The sequence below is a fragment of the Typopeltis vanoorti genome, chromosome 19 (genome assembly GCF_054136105.1).
Source record: "Typopeltis vanoorti isolate ZY-2024b chromosome 19, IOZ_Tvanoo_1.0, whole genome shotgun sequence".
Lineage (NCBI taxonomy): Eukaryota > Metazoa > Arthropoda > Arachnida > Uropygi > Thelyphonidae > Typopeltis > Typopeltis vanoorti.
The window spans coordinates 88680248-88701350 of NC_143567.1; the positions used below are offsets into that span (position 1 = coordinate 88680248).

At 35.9% G+C, this 21103-nt stretch overlaps 1 protein-coding gene across 4 annotated transcripts in view; it reads right to left on the bottom strand.

The window, feature by feature from the left end:
• Nucleotides 1-21103, bottom strand: part of LOC150096320 (protein FAM13A-like) — a 486855-nt gene that overhangs the window by 323981 nt on the left and 141771 nt on the right. For all 4 annotated transcript variants that reach the window (XM_090408854.1, XM_090408851.1, XM_090408853.1 and 1 more), the window contains exon 5: nt 9743-9952. In XM_090408854.1, coding sequence (XP_090264980.1) covers nt 9743-9952 — 210 coding nt within the window. The remainder of the gene's footprint in view (nt 1-9742; nt 9953-21103) is intronic.

The following is a 21103-nucleotide window of genomic DNA, read 5'->3' on the forward strand; positions in this document are numbered from 1 at the left end:
GGTGATTACCTGGGTGGTTGCCAGCAGTTAGGACATGTGTGAGAAAACGGTATATGTGGAACTACAAGGGGGGGGGGGGATTATGAAGAGCTCAGGAGACAGCTTGCGGCTGTAGCATGGAATGAGGAGTTAGCTGGAAAGGAGATCAATGCAGCTTGGGGGATTTTCAAAAACTATCTAGTAGATGCAATGTTTAAATGCATTCCAAGGATGAAAAGGTTAAATAAGGAAGGTGTGAGATGGATGAATAAAGAGATTAAGCATGTAATACAGAGAAAAAGGGCATTGTGGAGGCAGCATAAGAGAAGTGAAAATAACCAATTCCATGAGGTCTACAAAGACCAGGCAAAGAGAGTGACTTGGTTGGCGAGGGTTGGTAGCTAAAGAGAGGTATGAACAGCAGTTAGCTAATGAAGCAAAAAATAATCCTAAGGAGTTCTTTCGATATGAAGCCAGCAAAAGAAAGAATGATTATGGAAGGATGACATTGATTGGAGAAAATGGTGTAAAGACAGCTGTTGCGGAATGTGTGGTGGAGATACTTAATGAGCAGTTCATAAAGGTCTTTCAATCTTGTGAATGTGACTTCATGGAGAGATTGAGTGCCGTTGATGATGGGAAGGACGGACGACTGTAAGTGAGCAAGAGGTGTATGGGGAGTTGAGTAAACTAGATGTTAATAAGCCTGTGGGACTTGATAATATATCACCATGTATTCTGAAGGAATGTGCCAGGGAGTTGACACCTGCTTTGACATATTTTTTTAATACAAGTCTTGCACTTGGTCAAGTTCCTAAGGTGTGGAAGGAAGGCAAGATTGTGCCACTTCATAAAGGAAGTGATCGAACTCAAGCATCAAACTATAGGCCTGTGTGTCAGATGTTGTGGTTAATTTGTTGGAGAAGCTTGTGAGAACTAGGATCCAGAGTTGGATTAACAACAATGGTATTATCTTTAATGGACAGCATGGATTTGCTAGAGGGAGGTCATCTTTTAATAATCTACTTACTTATTACAATAAAGTGACTGCTTCCTTGGACAGAGGAAAAGAATACACAGTAATATACTTGGATTTCGCAAAGGCTTTTGATAGAGTACCTCACGATAAGTTGACAGTCAAACGAGCAGATGGAGTTGGATATTAGATTAGTGTATTGGAGACTGGCTATCTGATAGGTATCAACAAGTTGTGTATGGGGGGTGCAATATCCAGGAAAAGGAAAGTCACTAATGGAGTGCCTCAGGGGTCTGTTTTAGGTCCATTACTGTTTAACTTGTATATTAATGATATTGGTGAAGATTTGGATGGAGATATTCAGTTGTTTGCAAATGATGCAAAGTTGGAACGAACCATGAAGATGTTGTGGCCTTACAAGAAGACTTGAATAAATTGAGTGGTTGGGCACAGACATGGGGATGTGGGTTCAATGTTGCAAAATGTAAGGGTTTTAAAATTTGGAAAACAAAGATGGGTTGCAGAATTTATGCTTGGTGAGGATATGTTGTTGGAGGTGAAGGAAATAAGAGATCTGGGGGTGATAGTGTATAAGGATCTGAAATTTAGGGGACACATAGCCAAAATTGTGAAGACAACACAAAGGCTTCTGGGAATGATGCAGAGGACGCCGACGTGTAGAAGTAGGGAGATTCTTATTCCATTGTATAAGGCTTTGATTAGGTCACACATGGACTATTGTGCCCAGATTTGGTCACCTGGTTTTCAGAAGGATGAAGAGATGTTGGAAAGGGTCCAAAGGCGACTGACTAAGGTAGTTTCTGACCTCCTGAATGTCGAGTAAGGAAAGACTGAGAAGATGTAATTTGCAGTCTGGTGGACAGGAGAGATATGATAGAGATCTACAAGTTGGTAAGGGGTTGTTATAGGATCAATGCTGGAGAAGTTCTACAGAAAATAGTGGGAGATCGGAGGAGAACCAGAGGTCATCCCTCAAAACTGTATAAAGAGGGTGTGAGTAGGGGAGTGAGAGGCAGGTTTTTTTCGTGCAGAGTTGTAAATGATTGGAATGCCTTGCCTGAAAATGTGGTGTCTGCAAGGAATTTGAGTGTGTTTAAGACACAGTATGATGAGCTGTGTGTGTGTGATAAAAGGACCTCTGAGATGAGTCTTTGACTCCATGAGGTAATAATGTGTCTCGGTAATAATAATAATAATGCAAAGCACATCTCCTTGCGGAAATGTATAATGCTATGCAATAAGGGAAGGGTCACTACCCAGACTGGTTTTGACCTTTATTGGGCTCTCGTCAGTGGGAGCGACCCAGAGGTGGTGATACTAAGGTGGAAGCAATGGAGAGGTCATATTTATCTATACGAGTTGCCAGTAAGAAAAAGGAAAGAAGAGAGAAGAGAAAAGAGAACTTCAGATCCAATCCATTCGGCATGCATTGTAAGCCCGTTGAAGCCAAGAGGGATAGCCACGGAAGCTGTAAAGCCACCGAAGGAGAAGAGAAGCAGGACCAGGATGCATTGCCAGTAGGACAGCCTGCTAAGTGCCTTGAACGTCAGGCCCCTTTGGCCGAGTCAGTAACAGCAGTAAAAATGTGCTTCAAGCCCTGGGAGTCATCCATGTGAGACGACGGTGACGACAAAATCTTTGCGTGGACATCAAAACCTGAAACAGAACAGAAGCCAAAGGAACCTACGAAGGAACTGGGAATGGGTATATAGTCACGTTAAAGTAGATATGCGAGTACAGTTTGTTGTGATTGCTTAAGATATGTGAAATTGACTGAGAGTCCACAGGACATTTATTGTGCTTAATATGGTTCATAGTTCAGGACTGCAAAATTAATCTAAGAGTAAATTGTTCGCAAATATAGTTGGAAATACTTGTTATAAATTATAGAGCATGATAATCCTGGAAATGAGAAGGGCTGATGGATTTCTTTGAGTGTTAATATAATATGTTGCATGACTCTGTGCATATACTAATGTTTAATTTCTGAAATTCTATGCTTAGAGTAAAGCTAAGAGAGAACCCTTTTTATTGTATGATGTAATATGATTGCAGTTTAGTTTAAATAAACATGTTTGTTTACAAAGTGTGCTGCCTGATCTTTATGCAATGCACTGTTCCCAAAAAAAAATACCGGACCTGTGTGCGAAGGAATTAAATATTAGCCGTGACTGTTTAATTAAGCTTTAGGATACTTTCAGAATATACTCTACTGGAAGTATAATTACATCCAATACCATAAGGAGAACACTGGTGGTGCAGTCGATAAATCTAAATAAATTTCCAGAGTTCTACGTATCGGAAAAATACTAATCCGTAGAGTAGAGTTAATAAAGGATATAGAAGGATAAAGTAAAAGAAGCATAGAAGGTAGAGAAAGTAAAGATAAAGTAGTAGAGTAGAGAAATTAATACAAGTAGTAAAAGATAAAGAGTAGAGGATAATAATAATATAATAGAGAACCATTAATAGAGAAGATATTATAATATACATTAATACAAAAATATCAAGAAGCAGCAGCAGCTGAAAAGATTACACAGGGTTATTATAAAGTCTTGTACAGTTATAAATATTTATAACTCCAGTTACAGATTAATAAAATCAATCTGTAAAAAAACATTAAAAATGTAATTTAGTGAAGTTTAGTACGTACTAAGAGCAATTTGTTTATTTTATTGTAGTTTAGCTAAACATTTATTATTTATTATGATTTTCTGTCACCAATTTAACAAAAAAACTTGACAGTAATGCTTCATTTATGGGCCATTTAATGTTTTCTTGTGAAGCAACATTTCACATTAGTGGTAAAATCAACAGACATAACTGCTCTATTTGGGGCACTGAAAAACCACAAGAAATCAAGGAACATGAAAGATTTCCCTAAGGTTAATGTACATTAGGAAAGATCACATAACTGTGCTATTCTTTTTTCAAGGATGGGTTGTTAACAGTGAGTGTCATTTGGAAATGCTGCAGAATTACTTTATTCCTAAACTAACATGTTTCAGACTCATAGGTGATGCAGTGTATCAGATGCACCTCATCACTTTGCTCTCAGTTTTAGGAAGTTTCTGAATGAAAACCTTCCTAACAGATGGATTGGAAGAGGTGGACATGTTGACCACCTCTTGCCCTTCACATTCACCAGATTTGAGCTTACTGAATTTTTTCCCCTCTCTCTAGGGAGAGAGAGATGTTAGGAACATGTTAAGACTATTGTTGATTCAACAAACTCTCGCTCTTTAGACGATCTGCAGACCAGGATAACGAATATGATTCAAAGTATTACTGAAAATCAACTGCATAACATGTTTATAGAATTTTGGAACTGTATCTCGGTTTATATGCATAATGATGATGGACATGTTGAGAATTAACAATACCATAAATATAAATTCTTTCACTTACCCTTTTTCAGGTTGTTTTATCATGTACAGAATATATATATATATATATATATATATATATATATATATATATAAAAGAGATTTTAAAAAAAAAACATTTAAAGGTCAAACTGTAAACTTCCTTCCAGCTCACACAGAAGTGGACTTTCCTTCTGAAGTATAATAAATTTAGTTTAATCCTTTATCCAAGTGTGAGCAAACAAAGTTTGCGCCTGAAAGTATCTTCAGGACTAGGGCAAGGTGATACAACACCAGGGAAACTCGTTGCAAAGGTGTAGAAAGCTACCAACACTCCTGTCTCAGTATCTCCTTTAATGCAAAACACATCTCCTTGCAGATATGTCTCATGTTATGCATTAAGGGAAGGGCCACTACCCAGACTAGTCTCGACCTTTATTGAGGTCTCTTCAGTGGGAGCCAGGCCCAAGCTGAGATACTAGGCAGAAGCATTCGTAGGTCATCTCTACCTATAGGAGTTGCCAAATGGTGTGCCACCCTTTTTTTAATAAATTACTCTGGATTTAGAGAAAGATGTTGAAAGTTTATTTTTCACTTGGTTAGAGTATAATAAATTTAGTTTAATCCTTTATCCAAGTGTGAGCAAACAAAGTTTGCGCCTGAAAGTATCTTCAGGACTAGGGCAAGGTGATACAACACCAGGGCAACTCGTTGCAAAGGTGTAGCAAGCTACCAACTACCAATTCATTTCCTTCTGAAGGTCATTTGGTGTAACTTCTGCCCTTCAATGTTTCTACCTCCCCACATACAGATGGTACCATTGTAATAATACCCAAAGTATTATTACAATGGTACCATCTGTTAACTTTGTTAATCAAATATAAGGTATACATAATTATATACATTACTCTTGTTATAGTAAACCCCAAGACTAGAAAGTTTGTTATAGTGAAAGGTAGCATTTCCACAAAAAAAAATGGCAGAAAAAGAACAAAAGAAATTGTGGAAAATAAAAACAGTAATTGGGAGAAACAAAGAAAATCAAGGGAAATTGTACACTGACAACAGAACACAAAGGACTGACAGGAAACACACACCCCACATAAAATGAAAAAGCACACATATAAACAATTCTTTCTTTGGAAATTTGTATGGTCTCCTTAACAGGAATATATATATGACTTAAGAAAGAATTAAAAGAGTACAAAATTATAAAATTTAAAATCCAGAATTATTATTTAAATTTCAGAAAGTTATGTTAGCTTAAATTAATGTCACTTACCTGAAATTTTCATAATAAACTAAATATGTGCAGTTCTGTACCATTAAAATCAAAAATAACATGAAATTTCAATAGTCAGTCAGTCACCCATTAGGTTTATGATGTTTGATATGATAAAACTGGAAAAACCAATAAGCTATGGGTTCGAATCCCATCAAGGGCATGGATATTTGCAAACTAACTATTTAGCAATAGGTACTGCTGTAACCTGTGTCCTGACACAGTATGATCTTTGATGTCTTTGTACCATAAAAATCAAATACAAACAAAGCTGGCATAAATTGATACTGTTCACTTAGAATAGTATATTTAAAAAATATTGCATAACATAGAGCATTTCTTCAATATTTTTCTGAGAATTTTCTTATATATTAATTCAGAAATGAAGGCACAGCTTTAGTACATGTTTAAATATCAGTAGCTTAAAAAAATATAGATGTTGCAATGATAAAAATATGATCCATTTTCCTGAATTTAAAAAATGAATTGTTTCAACACATTTTAACAAGATGCAAAGTTTTAATTTTACTTACCTTTTCCCCACTTCTGAAATGCCCAAACTATTATAACAGGGATTACTAAAATAAAGACCCAAAAGGCTTCAGTTCAGTGATGCAAAATTACATAGGCAAAGTGGATATTAAATTCCGCATTATTTCAAAGTCAAATGTAGAAACTATGAAAAGTTTCGTAAGTTGACCAGAGAGCTTGCGGGAATACATACCTCAGCATCCCCAAGTAACCTTAGCATGGACTACTTAAAAGACATAGGTATGCCCCAGAGTCTATATATATTCATCTTTTATTAGTCCCTCTTTTTTTTTTTTATAAGGTTTCACTGGCTTGACAGCTGTTTCAAACTGGTTGGTTCTCTTCAGAGACCAGGTAAAAACCTTATGAGGGCAAGAATTCTCATTCAGTACCAAGGAACTTGAAATGTCAGAGGAATGTATTTTTCCTAAGCGAACTCTTGGTCGATGCATAAAAGTAATTACCAAAATAAAGAGCCAAAAGGCTTTAGTTCAACAATGCAAAATTACATAAGCAAAGTGGATATTAAAACCAGCATTACTTCAAAGCTGAATGTAGAAACTATGAAAGTTTTGTAAGTTGACCAGAGAGCTTGGGAGAACACATTCCTCGGCATACCCGAGTTGCCTTAGTGTGGATTAAAAGACATAGGTGCTACCCAAGCACCTATTTATTCCTGCAAGCTCTCTCTTCAACTTATGCAACTTCCATAGGTTCTACATTCGGCTTTGAAATAATGCTGGATTTAATATCCACTTTGCTAATGTAATTTTAATTTTGCATTGCTGAAATGAAGTCTTTTGGCTCTTTATTTAAGTAATTACTTTTAAGCACTAGCTGAGAGTTCGCTTACGAAAAATACATTTCTCTGACATTTCAAGTTCCATGGCACTGAATGAGAGTTCTTGCTTTTTAAGGTTTCTGCTTGGTCTCTGAAAAGAACCGACCTGTTTGAAACAGCCTGACAGCTGTTTCGAAGTGAGTGAAATCTTATAAAAAAACAGGGACTAATAAAAGGCAAATCCATAGACGCTTCGGTAGCACCTATGTCTTTTTAGTCCACACTAAGGCTAAATTGGAAGGGAGGGATTTTAAACCTCTTTCAATGTTATAAATAAAATCTAATTTGTTAACTGACCTTGGTGCAATGACGTAGTTCAGGCCTTTCTCTAGAAGCAAGAATTCCCTGGCATTAAGGTTGTAGCTGGATTTGTTGATCACATGGCTGTGGTCGTTGGTGACTCCAAACTTCGCTTGTAGGTGATTGGCTACTCCTTGTAGCCAATCTAGATTGTCTGTTGCTTTCTTGTTGTTTAAGTGCTTGAAACTTTGCTATTAATTTAATTTTGTTGCTGTTGTAACGTGTGCCTTGCTGAGTGGTCTGTAATCCTCTCTAGAATTTCCCAAATATTGAGATTTAAGTAGCTCAATAGCTCTGATTTTTGTTGTAAAATGCTAGCTTGAGTAACTGCTAAATTTTAGCGAGCCTCATGGATCTGTTCTCTCAACAAAGCTTTTCCCAAACAGGCATAAATACGGAGCACTTCTTTGGCTGAAGTAAACTTTTTATTTTGATGCAGTTTGGTATCACATCGCTGCCTCTACATTGTTTTAGAAAGACTAGCTGATTAACATAGAAACACAAATTTTCATCTTACTGTACTGGCTGCATTGTTTCTGGGCCAAATCTCCATGGACTATGACAATTCTTTCTTTTAAGGTTACATGGCAGTCGACATTCAAAGTGAAGAATTTATGAAGACACAACATGTGTTAGAATAATTACTTATAATTAAGAAAATAACATTCGATGTTTCAATCTGTGTATTGAGGTCATCATCAGGAACATACACATGTACAATATAAAAGTTACATGCCACTGTACTATACAAAAGTAAAATGAATCTAAGGTACAGCCATGGGCTAACCCCCCCCCCGCAATAGCTAACTTTTACATGGAAAACTTCGAGCAACGAGCTCTAGATTCGGCCAGCCTAAAACCCGAAGTCTGGCTCAGGTATGTTGATGATATTTTTGCCATTTGTCCCCACGGGCTCGAAACATTAAATACTTTCCTAAGCCACCTGAACAAACAACACAAACGTATCCCTTAATGGTCTACTGCAAACCTACACATACAGGCCAATACATAAAAAACATATTGATACCACCATCCAACACAAATCCCAGGAATCATCAGCACACTCAAACACAGAGCCCTAACAATTTGTTCCAATGAACAAGCTCTGAACCAAGAATTTGAAATCATTAACCAAATATTTGTAAAAAATGGCTAAAATAAAAAAACAGTTCACAAGATTCTCCATAAAAATGCCACTAAAAGCAAAAAAGACTGCAAGAATGCCAATAGCCATACCCTACATTAGGGGCATTTAAAAAAAAAAAATAAAAATAAATAAATAAAAATAGAACAGTACTTAAATACAACATCAAGACAACCTTCAAACCTCCAGCAAAATTAAGAAATTTACTTAGCTCCCCCAAAGATCCTTTTCCAAACCTTACACACCCAGGGGTTTACAAAATTCAATGTACGTATAACCTACCCTACATAGGGAAAACAGGACGCACCATCTCAATCAGAAAAGATGAACACAAATGCCATATTAAATATCTCCACTATGGTAAAACAGGCCTATCAGACCATGCACTCCAAACATGCCACAGAACTGAATGGAAAGGCACTAAGTCACTACACTGCAACAAAATTTGGTTTGAATGAAAATTAAGAAGCTTGTGAAATGCTAAAACATCATCCAAATCTGAACAAAAATGATGGATTAATTATTCCAAGAATGTGGAGGACCCATCTTGAAAAACCAAATAGCAACTAGAACAACCCCAGATAGGAAAAAAAAAACTCAATATGAAAGAACTGTAGAAATTATTTAATGTAGTTCCATTTTTTTTTTCTCACCAGAGGTCAGGCTAGGATAAATTATTAACAAACATTTAGATTCATTTTACCTTTGTATAGTGCAGCAGCATGTAGCTTGTATACTGTACATATGTATGTTCCTGATGATGACCTCAATACAGAGGTCGAAACGTTGATTGTTACTTGCTTAATGTTAAGTAAAGCAATTATTCTAACACGTGTTGTTATCTCCATAAATTCTTCACTATTAATGCTGACCACCATGTAACCTTAAAAGAAAGAATTGCTGTAACTTAAAATAAAGAACATTCTGACTTCTTAGAATGTGTTCAACATGTCTTTGAAGGATTGGGAAAACAGAAACCAAAGACTTTACTCTGAAAACCAAGTATAGCAACAGTCATCTGAGATCTCCAAATAAGCAAGGTGGCAGTGGCATTTCATGAGGCCATCTGTAAAAATCCTAGCTTCCATTCCACTCTCAGATATGGGATCTTGGTTACATATGATTCTCGCTTTGTATGCATGTGGTCCCAGGTTGATATTCTGATGTGAACCTGGAACCACATGCATATCCTGACTGTGTGCATGTGGGTGAGACTAACATGAAAATTTTTTCATTAATCATCATTAAACATTTTGTATAAATACACATTTTATATTTATTAAATAAAAGAAATCCTTATTACCTTTAACAGCATTTAAGAAGAATTGATGCATGGATAATGGGATAATTGGATCTGGCAACTCTCTTAAAAATAATTTTAAGAGTGCAGCAGCAGATGGAATATCTCCTTCTGTTTCCAAAGGAGCATCCCCTGACTGATCAAATGAAACCTTTAACCGTTCTATCAATCTGGCATTTCCACTAGTACGAAACAGGCCTTCATAATTCATTCCTATAAAATATATGTCTATAAATATATGCAAATTAAGGTGCTCATTTCTAAATATCTTATGATTTTCATACTTCACAAACTAGTCTTAGGATTTCATTTAAGGATATTCAAAGTGTGATACACTGAACACATGAAATACTTTCATTTAAAAAAAATAAATTTCAATTCCCTTCTTAAAGTAATTCATTCAATTTTTTTTTTCAAGAGAGGATATGAAATGTGTTTCACAAAAACAAGAAATACAGCGCATTAAGCAACATTTAATCTTCTGTTCTCCAACTTTCAAAACTCAAAAAAGAAGATCCAAAGAGTCTAAAAAAACAGATTATTGTAATGTCAATTTATTAGGCTATCGAAACATCAAATCCTTCGTCAATTGATCATCCAATTTATTCCAAATAGCTAACTGGAACCAAGGGGACAAGATCTCATGTAACTCACTATAGATAAAATAATAAAATACAGTGCAGGTCAAGGTTAAAAGAATATTTCAGATGAAGAAATTTAATTATTCAGTAGATGTTCATAAAGCCTAGATTGTGGATAATTAATAATTTCAGTTCATCCTATTTATGAATGATCATCTGTGGGATCAACAGGAAACAAGTGATAATGGATGTTCTTACAAATTGTAAAATATTCTTTAGAATATTCAAGGATGATTCACTTTAAAAATAAATGTAGCCTTAAGTGCTGGTTAAGGCTCACATTAATACCTAATAAGAAATGAAGAAGAGTAAAGAGGAATGAAATTAAAAGGTTTAATTTTATTCTGATTCGTTTTTCATTCATTTTTTTTTCGATTGCTCTTACTGTTTATTAAGATATAAACATAAAATAAATCAGACTTACTGTACTGTTAATATTCACTGGAAGGCAAACCAGCACCTTTGGAGCACTATAAAATTTTTGCAGTACACAAAGCATAAACACTTCAGCAATTTAATAGACAAAAAGAACTTATGTCCTATCTTGGAATCCTCAAATGTCAGATATAAAGAAATTTACAACTGTTAGCTTGAAGTAGGTCATAAAATTACAGTCATCCAGATTTTTTATTAATGGCAGTGAATGTCCTACTAATGTGCTTCAAGGCAGAAGTAGACAGATCTCCTGTCCATACACAACAGACCAATTTGTAGGTATAAGACACTATACACTCCTGGATGTGTTAGAGGATGGAGTTTTTGTCCTTGAATAAGCAGTGAAAGTTACTATTTAGACAGGTGTGGTTTAAAAGTGGTGTGGAAATTATAATAATTTATCCTAAGTGCTAAATGAATATAACGAATAAATGTCTCCCATCCTCAAAATCTGTGGTACATTTCACATTTGAAAAAAATAAAAAAAATTATAACTTTTGTCTTTTCTGATATATCATAAATATAGGGATGGAAATGGATTTGCTTCAGACTTGTGTGTCAGAATGGAGGGGAGGAGTTCTATAATACTTTACCTATTAGTTGTAATCACTGGATAAAAATGTGCAGCAAAGATATTTGAGCATTTTGCGGTAAGAGCCACATCATTAGACTAGTGGTGTGGAAATTATATATATAATACAAAATTATATATATAATACAAAATGGTGTGGAAATTAGCTAATACAAAACTAGTGCTAGTTCTTGAACTACATTGTAACAAAAAAAAAAGTTTTTTGAACAACTTTTGCAATTTTCTTCCCAACTTGAGAAGAAAGCGGCAAAGCTCTCTTATAATGACTAACCTGAAGTAGAATAATTGTCTCTGTCTCCAAAATGTATGCGAGATTCTCATTTTTTGTAAACATCAAAAACAGTTTTAATGTTATCTCATTTTTTTTTACCCTCTTATCTTTTTTACCCTTTTTATCTAGATAAAATAAACAAAATACTACATAAATACAACCTCAAAATCACCTTTAAACCGCATGTATAGAGGCTTAAGTGCTGTGAGGACATCATGTTGGAGACTTAATGAATTTTTTACAACACTCAAAAAGAATTAAAATAGGTGGGCCTCATGGCCCAGACACGTTAGACTCCTTCCTCAGTCATCTCAATAGCCTACATCCAAGAATCCAGTTTACTATGGAAAAGGAAAAGAACAATTGTTTACCCTTCCAAGACACCTTAGTCACACCCCTGCCTAATGATACACTTGCCTTCACTATTCTAGTAGCAAGGCTTATACATTGGTCAGACATAACTGGTGATTAGTTTACAGAATTAATAACACATATAAAGTATATTAATTAAAGGTAACTTTAATGAATAACTTCTATATTTCAGCAACATCACATTGCCATCTTCAGGAACATAAAGATATGGTATGTGCACGCAGGCACTAACACAAAGCAAATGAGGAAGAAAGCAAGAAACTAATATTGTTCCTAAAGTCCTAATGGTGCCCTCTGGTGGGCTAATTTGGTAGTCTTGGCAGTTGGGCTGAAGTTCTCATAATGTAAGTCTCCCAAATTTGGGGTAGTTTCATGCACCCAAATTTATTGCGGTCAGGAACGTTTTTTAGAGCTGCTGAAGATTCTTTGAATAATCTTTCGTATTTAAACTTGCTGCGATGAATTATTTTTGTTTTCTTCCAACGAATTTTATGGTGGGTATCTAAGGCATGGTCTGCCAGCCCAGAGCGGCTGTGGAATGTGGTGGAACCGGATGTAGTCTTGGTGTTCTGAAATCCTGATATTTGTTGTTCTGCCTGTTTGGACAAAGTAGGACAATTTGCAGCTGCAAGGGACCTGGTATACACCAGGTAGGTCTAGGGGAGGTGGATTGATACGGTACAAAGTGCCTTAGACGATAGAAATATAAGATCTGATAATGTTGGAGACTTGACAAGTAACAGACTGATTTGGAGGAAAATTGTAGATAGGAAGTTAGTAATGATGTAAATTTTTCATGTAGTACTGTCATATCCTGTACACCTTTTATATATGAAGTGGTTGGTCTTTGGTAGAGCGGATAAGGGATGCCAACTTTTTATATGGTCTGTAACAGGAAGTAAGGTCATATTTTTTGAGGATATTGGTTATTTTCTCAGAGGTGCCCTGGATGTAGGGGATGGTGATAGACTCGGTGTAATCTTTATTGTGGAGGGGAGTTGTGGTTTACTGGTTTTAGTAGTTTTTGGATTTTTTTGTGGTTATAGCCATTGGCTAAGAAAGTGTTGAGGATGTCGTTTAGTTTAGTAGTTAGGGCCTTGTCATCTGAGCAGATTAATTTTGCCCTGTTATATAGTGTTTTTATAACCCCATATCTGGGGTTAAAAAATGTAACCCCATATCTGGGGTTAAAAAAAATATGTGAAAAAAATCCAAAAAATACTAAAACCAGTAAGCCACAACCCCCCTCCCGCCCTCCACAATAAAGATTACACCGAGTCTATCACCATCCCCTACATCCAGGGCACCTCTGAGAAAATAACCAATATCCTCAAAAAATATGACCTTACTTCCTGTTACAGACCATATAAAAAGTTGGCATCCCTTATCCGCTCTACCAAAGACCAACCACTTCCCCTAGACCTACCTGGTGTATACCAGGTCCCTTGCAGCTGCAAATTGTTCTACTTTGGCCAAACAGGCAGAACAACAAATATCAGGATTTCAGAACACCAAGACTACATCCGGTTCCACCACATTCCATAGCCGCTCTGGGCTGGCAGACCATGCCTTAGATACCCACCATAAAATTCATTGGAAGAAAACAAAAATAATTCATCGCAGCAAGTTTAAATACGAAAGATTATTCAAAGAATCTTCAGCAGCTCTAAAAAACGTTCCTGACCTCAACAAATTTGGGTGCATGAAACTACCCCAAATTTGGGAGACTTACATTATGAGAACTTCAGCCCAACTGCCAAGACTACCAAATTAGCCCACCAGAGGACACCATTAGGACTTTAGGAACAATATTAGTTTCTTGCTTTCTTCCTCATTTGCTTTGTGTTAGTGCCTGCGTGCACATACCATATCTTTATGTTCCTGAAGATGGCAATGTGACGTTGCCGAAATATAGAAGTTATTCATTAAAGTTACCTTTAATTAATATACTTTATATGTGTTGTTAATTCCGTAAACTAATCACCAGTTTTGCCTTCACTGTATACAGAAAACCCACACACACACAGGCAGATACATTCACAAACTCTCCCACCACCACCACTCCCTCTCAACAATATGGCATTATTAAAACTCTTACCAAGAGAGCCCACAATCTCTGTTCCAGTGGAACTGCCCTCACTACTGAGCTTAACCATATACACAGCACTTTTCTCTCCAATGGCTACAACAATCACAGTATCAAAAAAATAATCAGTTCCTCCCCCATTCCCCGTCCTTCTCATCAACAAGATTTTAAAAATGCCATCACCATACCCTACATCCGTGGCACATCCGAAAAAATAGCCAAGATACTAAAAAAGTACAACCTACACACAGCATATAAGCCCCACTGCAAACTTGCTACCCTTATCCATTCTACGAAAGATCAGTTCCCTCCTCTCTCTCTGCCTGGAGTTTACAAAGTACCCTGTTCCTGTAAGCTGGCATACTTTGGACAGACAGGCAGATCAGCATCCATCTGCCTGGAGGAACACGTCTTACATCTGTAAACACAACTATGGGCATGCAGGCTTGGCTGACCATGTTTTGGACACCACCCACAGGTATCATGGAAGAAAACCGCCATGCTCCACCACAGCAAATTCAAGAAAGAGAGACTTTTCTTAGAAGCAGCAGCAGCTCTCAGAAACCAACCAAATCTTAATAAATACGGTTGCATTAAGCTTCTGAAGATTTGGGAAACACTCATCACCAGAGGTCCCACATTACATTCCAGGCAACCTACTACCGCCCTTAGAGGGCGCTCCACCTAGATAGGACTTTAGTGTCACCCACATGGTTGGGCTTAAGTATTGTATGATATTTGTGTGCATGTTACATTAATTGTTTTTGTAATCCCCGTAGATGTCCTAGTGACTAGGACGAAATATAGGAAGTATTAAATTCTATTTTAATTCTTTTTGAGTGTTGTAAAAAATCCATTAAGCCTCGAACATGAACACCTTTAAACCTCCTGCTAAATTAAAAAGCTTACTCAACTCATCCAAAGATCCACTCCCTCTGCTGGCCCACCCTAGAGTATACTGTATTTATTGCACTTGTAACATGCCATATATAGGATAAACAGGGTGCACAATTCCTATCAGACAAAAAGAACATAAATGACACATTAAATATAATAATTATGGTGAAGCTGGCCTTTCTGATCATGCCCTGAACACCTTACATAGAATTGACTGGAAAAGCACTAGTTGTCTACATCACACCAAAACATGATATGAATGCAAATTTAAGGAAGCCTGTGAGATTATTACCAACCACCACAATCTGAACAATAATGATGAGTCTAAAAATCCTAAAGGAAGGCATATATTCAACCCACGGAACCTTCCTCTCTAAGAGCAACTATAAACAGGACTGTAGAAAATCCAGGATCCCAAATCAAAAATAACAATTGTAATATTAAAAATAGGACATCATTGTTACTGAAAGAAAAAAAAAAACTATCTGCAAGAAAGAATGTTTATTCATATTATCATAAATAGAATTTAGCTTGATGTAGTTTATAAATAATTATTTTTTTTAATTTTTTTATTTTTCTCACTAGAGAAACAATTCATTGTTTCTCTAGCTTACTGTATGTAATGTAGCTTAGCATGCCTGGAGCATATTTGTATATGCTCCAGATGATGATCTTATTTTGAAAAATCGAAACGCGAGGATATTCAAAGAGTTATTTATAACACGGTTGTAAAGTCCATAATTTCTAAAATGAATACTGATCACCATGTAACACTAAAAGAAAGGATATATATAAGTAATTAATTAACTAACATGGCAGAACCTCAACACAAGAAAACCTAAAGATAAGAGGATTGAAAAATGTGTTTGATGTAGTTTCACTGGAACTTTTTTTAATAATCTATATATTATTATATTTATATATTTTTTATGGGCAAATATTCCAGGTGTGCGGCGCACATCCACGGAATAGCAATATCACTGATATTATATTTTTGCATTAATTCCTGTTAAATACTCCCCTAGTTGTTTCCTTGCTTTGAGTGATTCCTCAAATTAAACACAATCAATGTACTAATGATTCATGAAGATGACACTTTGACACGTAAATATCTCAGCATATTTGCATTTAATAGCCCTGGGTGTGAATCACAAATATATACACCTTTGAGCACAATGAACAGACATACAGATGGCACAGGAGGTCAAATACTTAATGTTCCAGTGGTCTTAAACCACCCAGAAGGCAAAACAGGGCAAGCTCTGAGACAGCAACAACACTTTGAAATCAGTAGCTGTGATCAGCTATTGTGTCTGACACATGCATGCCGCATAGTCTGTAGGAAGGGAATGTTTTCCATTAAGTGTGTCATTTGAGTTTTCTCTAATTACGCTAATTGTCCTAAATAAAGTACACAGATGTTTACTTCTGTGTACTTTATTTAGTAAACAGATGTTTACTAAATACAGCCTGTTTACTGTATTGAGTGATTAACAAAAGCTACTTGTTTATCTAGCTTGTACAATATAGCATCTAATGAGGTTGAAAAGTACTTTTAACAGGTATAAGGACATTTTTTATTCTAATCTTCAGAAACAACAGATGTAGTAAAAATGTATTTATTCATGAATAAAAATGAATACTTCTGTGTATTATAAGAAGTCGCTGATCTACAACAAAATTATTATTATTATATGGGTGCTTCCATAGAGTCTAAAGACTCATCACACGAGATCCAATCTATCCACACAAACTATCATACCTCTCCTTGACCCCACTAACAGACAAAGCACTTACAACTAACTCTGGCAACACATTCCACTCATTCATAATTCTCCAAGCAAAAAATCTAGTCCACACACCTCTACTAACCACACATTTACTCAACTTCCAAAGTCGACTTCTTTTTCTGCACCCTCTAGCCACTGCATCAATCCTATAAAACCCGTTAAGCAACTTAAATGTTTCTATCATATCCCATCTTTTTCTCCTATCAATCAACTTCTGCAATCAACATACCCTCAATCTATCCTCATAGGTAACATTCCACAGGCAACTCACCATCTTGATCATTCATCTCTGAATCCTCTCCACCACTTCCTCATCCCCAAGAAACCGAGGAGCACAGTAATCCAGATGTGGGCATATCACGGCCTTATAAAGAACACATTAACAAGAAGAGATAAAGAAGTTGTTATTGTGTTGAAAAGATAGGAAGTGTTAATGGCTATTAATGTGCTTTTCAATAGCCAAGTAATCTCATGGACTACCCTGGCAACATTAGCAATATGTCCTCTAAATTATCTATCTGCCACCACCCCTAAATCTTTAGCTTCATCATTTCCTGGAGTAGAGTGCCATCAATGTGATGCATGGCTTGTCATCGATATATCCCAAAATGCATTACTTTACATTTCTCCACGTTAAATTGACACCCATTATCTTTTGCCCATACTCACAGCCTATTTAAATCTTCCTGCAAGCTCTTCACATCTCCTTGATTAACTATTACTCTATCTAATTTTGCATCATCAACAAACAACTGAATATTTCCTTTCAGATTATTTCCTATATCATTTAAGTACAAATTAAAGAGCAATGGTCCTAGCCAGTGCTTTTTTTCTAGAAAAAAAGGAGCCAGAACTCGCATCTTGTTAAGCTTTTTACTGAAGAAAATGATATTATTTAAATTAAGATTTAAATTCAAATCTTAATTTAAATGAAATATAAAGCAGCCGTTGCTGTCACGGAGTCGCATCAATGAATTAAATATAATGTATCTTCAATATTTTTTTATTTTAGACATGATCAAATGTAAAATTAAACAAACAAATTAAGATATACAACCAAAGACCAAATATAAAAGTAAATTTGTAAAAACATTATATAATTTAAGAGAAAATTGATTATAGTGTTTACCAAAGTTTTGTCCAATTCTCGTCGAACAAATTGTCTCGACTCCTTTCTTTGCTCTTAATATCTAAGGCCGAATGTCGTCCTCTAAGTAACCACAGATCAACATACTTTGAAGGATCGAAAAGTCTTAAAGGTAGTCCAACAAGTTTGATGAATAAAAGTGCTGAAAGTTTAGTCTTCAACAAAGCTCTTGTTGGGAGTGATAATTAAATTCATCTGCGAAAATCAGTGTTCACATTCACTTGATGAAATGCGAATGGTATTCAGAGCTAAATGCAACAGTTTTTCTGGGTATGTCTTATCGAGAATGTATTCTCAGAATCCACGAATCATTTCTCTTTCATTTAGTTGCAGTCTGATTGACAAATTTCTAATTTCCACCTCTCCGAATGTTAGCTGAGCATCAATATCTTCAGGCCAATGCTTTTGGTCAAGCACGCGAGCCCGAAGTGCTAGCTCAACATCTTCACTATCAAGCAACCTTTTCTCAATTGACTCCTTCAATTTGGTATAAAATGTTTTTTGGGTCAATAGGAGGATTATTTTTTGGAGCTTTTTCGTGAAGTAAAACTCCACAAAAGTGCAGATTGCATACAGCAGCTGCAGCATATCTATAATAAGGTCCAAAATTCTGCTTCTTTCTTCAAAAACTTGTACAAATGCATTTATATTTTGATTTGTCTTGTAAAGGTTCATGTCACCGACTTGCAGGTCCAATCTTAATTCAGACAATTCTTGGAGAGAATCACACATCAATCCTAGATCCAATAAAAAGTCTGCAGATGTTATTTTTCTTCTTAAGCCATCATAAGTACATTTATCATTTTTATCTCTCCTAGGATCAAGCATCGCATCTTCAAAATGATGCACTAGAGATTCAAAATTATTTCACACAGCCAAAACTGAACGGAAACTAGATGACACCCATCAAGTACTTAAAATTCTTCCAATTTTCAGTAGCTCAACCTCTAGTGATTCTGCACATAAATGCAACTCTCTACTGTTTTTTGGCGAAGCATGGTATAGGACATAAAGTTTATCAATAAATGATTTGAATCTATTGATTCCTGAAATTTCCTTTACAGCATCACTTACTGATAATTCTAGTCTGTGATTAGCACAATGCCAAACTATAATAGAAGGATATTTCTGGCAGCAATTTTTTCACTCCACTTTTACACCCTAACATTACAGCAGCAGCATCGCATGCTAGAGAAACTAAATATTTTTTTAAATAATCTTCTGTCATCCCATAATAGTTAAGACATTGGAGTAAGGAATCCAATACACTTTTTGCCATTATGTTTTCAAGTTCAATGAAGTCCAAAAATAAATTTATTGGTGAATTAATTCCAACACCTTCAATACAGCATTGAATATACATTATGAGAGTGGTTTTATTGCTTATTGTTTTGATTCATCAATTATCAAGTCCTTAGTTGGACAAAGGAACTGGCTACACAGTGGTACTTCTGGATTTTGCTAAGGCTTTTGACAGGATACCCCATAGAACACTGTTACGCAAATTGGAGCAGATGGGAATGGATATTAAATTGGTGATATGGATAGGAGAATGGCTCAGGGAGAGATACCATAAGGTGGTGTATGGAGGAGCCGAGTCCAGAATGAGGCAGGTGACCAGTGGTGTGCCTCAGGGCTCTGTGCTTGGGCCAATGTTGTTTAATTTGTATATAAATGATATAGGAAACGGCTTAAAGGGAGATATTCAGTTGTTTGCTGATGATGCAAAGTTGTGTAGTGCAATAAAAAATCAAGCTGATGTTGAAACTTTGCAGGAGGATTTAAATAAGCTGGTAAAATGGGCAAAAGAAAATGGATGTCAGTTCAATGTGGAAAAGTGTAAAGTCTTGCATTTTGGGATTAAAAGATTACCAGCTGTGTACTACATAGATGGAAAGGTACTCCAAGAGATTGATGAGGCTAGGGACTTAGGGGTATTGGTAGATAAGGAGATGAAGTTCAGAGGACACATTGCTAAGGTGTCCAAGATTGCACATAGGATTACTTGGTTGTTGAGGAACACACTGACATCCAGAGATAAAGAGGTTATTATTCCCCTTTATAAAGCATTGATACTTCCACATTTGGATTACTGTGCTCAGGTCTGGTCACCTGGATTCCTTGGAGATGAGGAGGCTGTGGAGAGGGTTCAGAGAAGAGTGACCAAGTTGGTGAGTGATATAAAAAATGCTCCCTACATTGATAGATTGAGAGCTTGTGGATTGCAGAGATTGGTTGATAGGCGAAGAAGAGGGGATATGATAGAAACATTCAAATTACTAAAAGGTTTTTATAGGATTGATGCAGGGGAAATGTTTCAGCTGTGTGATAGTGATGGAAGAACAAGAGGTCATCTCTGGAAATTAAAGAAGAGTGTGGTTAACAAAGGTGTCAGAACAAGGTTTTTTGCCTGGAGGGTGGTGAATGAGTGGAATTCATTGCCTGACTTTGTTGTGAGCTCTTCATCTGTAAATGAATTCAAGAAGAGATATGACAGATATTGTTTTGCTAGTTTGGGTCTCCCGCGATGAGTCTACTGACTCCATGGAGATACCCGTAATAATAATAATAATAATAAATAATAATAATAATAATAATCAATGATATTATATTTTTGGTTTGAACGATTTCTTTAAACACATTTTTTCTAATTTCTTCAACTTACATGATTCACAATATTAATACATGAATTTGTTGAATGAAGAATACGACACATTTCAATTCCGTTCAGTTCTTGCAGATCAATTTCACTTTCAAAATTATGGACTGATTGGTTTTCCTTTGCTACTTTATATGCAGTTTGAAAAATTTTTGCGGTTATTCTTTTTCAGGAGATAATGATTTGAAAATAATCTTTTCAAGGGTCTTTTTTTTGGCTGCAGAAACAATTTTTAACACTGCTTTGCGTGCAGCAGATTCTCTGTGATTGAACATTTTTTTTTTGAAGTGAGTTCATCTGTAGCTTCCTATCTTTGCCAGAATGTGTAATCTCATTGTTGGCCCATTCTTTGGAAATTTTCATTCCCATCTTTGTTTCAATTCCAAGAGTTCTAACTTTTCTGCAAGGTGTACAGCCAACTTTCTTTTTGCAAATATACATCCAGTCATTTTTCGAGCAAAAATCATTTTTTTG